The sequence below is a fragment of the Rhizopus delemar genome, genomic scaffold (genome assembly GCF_000149305.1).
Source record: "Rhizopus delemar RA 99-880 supercont3.64 genomic scaffold, whole genome shotgun sequence".
Taxonomy (NCBI): Eukaryota; Fungi; Mucoromycota; class Mucoromycetes; order Mucorales; family Rhizopodaceae; genus Rhizopus; species Rhizopus delemar.
The window spans coordinates 2,416-7,142 of NW_027137890.1; the positions used below are offsets into that span (position 1 = coordinate 2,416).

Sequence of the window (4,727 nt, forward strand, 5' to 3'; positions counted from 1 at the left end):
TTTTTATTTAAATAAAATAATAATAATATACAGTATTTCTTTGATCGTAGCGTTTTAAAAGCTTACTTGACTTACCTAATGTCATCAAAATAGCATCATCTAATCTAAAAAAACATCGATTAATCTCGTGGAACTCAAAAAGTTCTCATAAGAAGAAGAAAAAAAAAGCCAAGCTCAAGGATGCAAAGACACAAGGATTCAAGGAATTGGGCACTCAAAGCAAAAGAAAAAAAGACATCAGTACTCAAGAACCAAAGCAAAGGCGAGAAAGAAATAGTAAAAGGCCAAAGCAAAGTAGCACGTATCTATAATAATTATTAGCTATTGAGTATACGTAGTAGAAGTTATAGTACCTTTCTTTAGATAGGCTAGAAGAAGACTAGCTAAGCATATACCAACAAGTAAAGAAAAGGGAAGCAGCACGCATCTACAGTAGCGGACAAAACTGGTGCACAAAAATTTTTTTCAGCTTTTAACCACTATTACTTGCTCACGATAATTGCGATAGTCATGAAACTATATTAGAAGGAAAATATACTAGCTATTGTAATTTATGTGTATTCTTAGCATGACATTGTTAAAACTGAGCGAGGAACATGCTTTTTATTTATAAAATTTTATATTTCCTAAAAACCGCAAAAGTGTCTAAAATCTAAGGCTTTGTATAATCATCTCATCTCTTGATATCATCGAATATTCTTCTTGGCATATGCTAGTAGTATGCGTGTATATCATTTTCAATAAAAGAGCCCAGCTCTTTAACTATTCTTTTCCAAAGATAATCTATCCTTTTTGGTCTAGTGTCGTATCGTCATAGCTTTGCCTTCAATTGCCACCGGACATGCTTAAGAAGGCTTAAGCCGGGATTAGTTGCGACTAATGCCTTAGCACAGAAGCCCTGTTATCAAATATTGAGTTTGAGGCATGCCTTAGCTTGTGCTTTGTGTCATTGTCATGCTGAAACGAGAGATTACGATATTTTAGACCACTATACGCTAGGCTTTGCGATATGTAGTAAGCAAAATACATGCGCATATTTATGAGTTTATTGCACCGTCGTATACTTGACACGCATATCCTGGCCCTCAACATCTAATACAGCCTTAAAGTGTAACAGAGCAACCAACATGCTTCATTGTTTGATCACCGTAAAAAGATCGCTAAGGTTGCTCGACTTGCTTTCAATATTAGTGTATACTATCTGCACTCATAACCTTCATGTTTTTTTCATTGCTAAATATGATGGACTTCCAGCCCTCTATAGTATGCGATGGTTTGTCGCGATACCACTTTCATCGCTTTTTTTGGCTTATACAGCTGATGAAATTCTTCGATTCCTTAGTTCCAGATTCAAAATCTAGCTTCCTACAGTGCCTTCTGACTGACAGCTTGCTAATACTGTATCCTAACGACCTCAAAAAGAGCTGAGCATCAGAAGCTGTGCGTAAAGGTCCTTGTCGAAGCTTTAGGCGGATGATTGCATTAGTTATTTTGCTGACTACGACCGGTCGACTACCACGGTCACAAGCATTGATGTTCTTTTCTTCCTTTCTTATCCTGTTGATTGTCTATTTGGAAATTCTTGTTACCCTAAAAAGATCCGCTGCCATACGAACTAAGTGTATTCGAAATCTCAGAGCTTCGCGTTTACAGTTGCTTATTTTCTTAAGCATATAAGGCAAGTACTTTGTTATAGTGAATAGGGTAAAAACAAAAGGGGGAATTCAATGGGAAATACAAAATAAGCATGGGTTTATGTATTTTTCAAGAGCTACTAAAGCTCACTAATATACTGTAAAATCTGAAAGCAAACGGGAGAGATATGAGGAAAATTGAAAGAAGGCTAGACAAGTACTATATTTGTCGTATTTACCCCATTAAATACTTATTATTCGTATGAGATTACTCAAATCTTATATAAAAAATAACAAGTACTGAATACATAATATTATATATTACATATTCTCTAAGACTCATTTACAATATTAACCATATACAATATTTATATTATTCAAGTTCAATACTAAAATTGACCTTGAGCACACTTCGGTCCCTGAATAATTTTATTTCCTATATAAAGGCGTAGTTTGATTAAATGGGTTCTCTCTCTCGTCTTGAAATCTAATAAAGAGGTTACATAGAGACTCATTCACTAGTTTTCAAGTACTATCTCCTTTTAATTCTCAAATTTTTATCTGCAAATATCTCATTTTTTTGAATGAATTCTTCTATTAATCAATCCCCTTCTAAAAACGTTGAAAAGGATTCAGCTGACGAAGTAGCTAAGTCCTTGGATAGAATGGATCTTGAAACTCTCGAAAGTAGAGCATCAAACTCATCCATCCATCCTCGTGATGATCCATCCATCGAAACTGATGTTGAGATGGATGAAGCTACTAACTCTTCCCCTGCTGTTCCTTCTTCAGACCCTCCTAATTATTTGGAGAGGTTGATGGTTCAAAAAACCATGTTCTTTGATTTAATTGAAAAATTAAACAATAATAAAGCGAGTTTTATTTTAGAAAATAAGCTAACTTTACTTGAAGAAAACGAGAAGCAATTGAGTTATGCTGTATCAGCTTTAAATGATGTTAACGCTCTTATTGCTTCCCAGTTTGAATTACGTAATCATGAGTTGAAGGGCAGTGGATCTAAAAATTCATCACCCAAGGATAGACTAATCCCAAGCCGTGAAATCCCAAGGTTCAATGTCAACCCTACTGCTAGTGCTCTGTATCAGCTCACTCTTCGGGAAGGTGATAAAAACGTCAATCCAAGTAATGAACCATCTTTGGTTATGTTTATTAGAGATTTCCAAAGAAAGTTCTTGGATTATGATGTATCTATAGAGGATCATTGGTTGCACTACCTGGAAGTTTCGTTTGAAAAGTCTGACAGTGATACCGACCATGATTGGTTCGAACGATTCATCAAAAGACGTTGTATGGACAAGAAAACCGCTTTGAATTGGGATCAGGCAAAAGAAGTCTTGAAACAACGCTTCGATCTTGCTTCACAAACTACACCAGAAATGTGGTTTAAAAACCTTATCAATTTCAGGCAAGAACGTTGTGAAACTTTGACCCAAGCAATGGATCGATATCGTCTTTTCTCTCTTGGTGCAAAGGTCAATATGCATGATAACACTTTCTTGATTGGACATTTCGTTTCGAGGCTTCACACTGTCAAGTTTCAAGAAATGGTCCAAGCTACTATTACAAGAAATCTTCCCTCTCTTGTCTCTGCTAGCTCCAATACCAATGGAGAGAGTGTTTATTCAACTCGCAACTTGCCTATTCCTCTGCCTAAGGAATGGAATGTTCTTGAGTCAATTCTCATTAAAGAAATGGCTAACTTGGAATCTGCTTTGTTGAACATCCTTAAGGATAAGAAAAAGGAAGAAAATACCAAAAAACTTGGTGAACATGATGATAACGCCAATACTAAAAAAAGAAAAATGGTACATCAAAGTGAACATATAAACCAAAAAGTTTCCAAATCGTCTGTTGAATTTCAGCAAGAAATTGCAGATTTAAAGAAGCAAGGTGTATGCACATTTTGTAAGACTGCCAAGTACTCTCCTGGTCATTACTCATCTTGTTCTGTAAGACTTGAATATGTCAAAAGAAAACATGGCAAACAAATTGTAAGTAATTCTTCTAAAGGAAATGACAAAACTGTTAGCAATTTAGAGTTATCCAACTCGATCACTAGCATTAGTCAAACAAATAAATCTCCTAAAAACAGAGTTACTGATTTATCTTTATCTCCTAGTAATAATGAATCTACCTCGCAATCTTATGAATTAAATGAATCATCCGATGACGAATTTGAATTTTTATATAAACATTATGACAGAAATATAATCTGTTCAAATAAAAATATAAATGCTAATTTTGATGAAGAGTATAACAAAAATGTCTTTGCCATTCGTAATAATAAAGTTGGAGAAGATGATAGTCTATTCGAATCGGATAATGTGGCTTATTCGCCTGTTACTCCAATCACGCTTAATAATGTGAACACTTATGGTATCATAGATACTGGTGCACGTGTTTCTGTCATGAATAAAAAATTCGCAATAGACAATAATATTAAATTTCATTCAGTTCCTGGTAACCTAGTTTTAGCAAATGGCGACCAAATTCCCAGAATGAGATCTGTTGACTATGTGAATGTCGAATACGACAACATTGACTACATTATTAAACATAAGTTTGATATTATTGACGATCATGCTTCCTCTTACAACTGTAAAATTCTTATTGGAACAGATTTGCTTCCTAAACTTTCCATTCATTTAATGAATGTAGCAGTCAAACATAAAAGTACTGAAAAAGAATTAGACGACTCTATTCTAGATAAAGCTTATAAACCAAATATTTCACGAGCCGGTACAGAAAAAGAACAAAAAGTTTTTGATATGGCTATTAAACCATACATCGAAGCAAACAAAAAATTAAATAAGAATTCTTTATGTAATATTAAAGAGGCTGTTTTACATCTCCCAACGCCGAAAGATTATGTTGCCAATATAAAACAATATCCAATAGCATATACTTTACAGCCTAAAGTAATGGATATAATAAATAGTTGGTTAGATGAAGGTATTATCATTCCAGCAACTCCATCTGGGATGGAATCTGCCTATGACAGTAACTCATAAAAAAATCTAGACGGCACTAAGACTGATAAAATTCGATTAGTGTTAGATCCTAGAAAGGTAA

The 4,727-nt window shown here is 34.4% G+C and overlaps 1 protein-coding gene across 1 annotated transcript; it reads left to right on the forward strand.

Moving 5' to 3' along the window:
- Positions 1 to 2,218: 2,218 nt before the first annotated feature.
- RO3G_17425 (uncharacterized protein) lies at positions 2,219 to 4,666 on the forward strand (the record flags this gene model as incomplete). Its single annotated transcript, XM_067672008.1, has 1 exon — positions 2,219 to 4,666. The coding sequence occupies one exon, from the start codon at positions 2,219 to 2,221 to the stop codon at positions 4,664 to 4,666; it is 2,448 nt and encodes an 815-aa protein (XP_067528109.1).
- Positions 4,667 to 4,727: the final 61 nt, after the last annotated feature.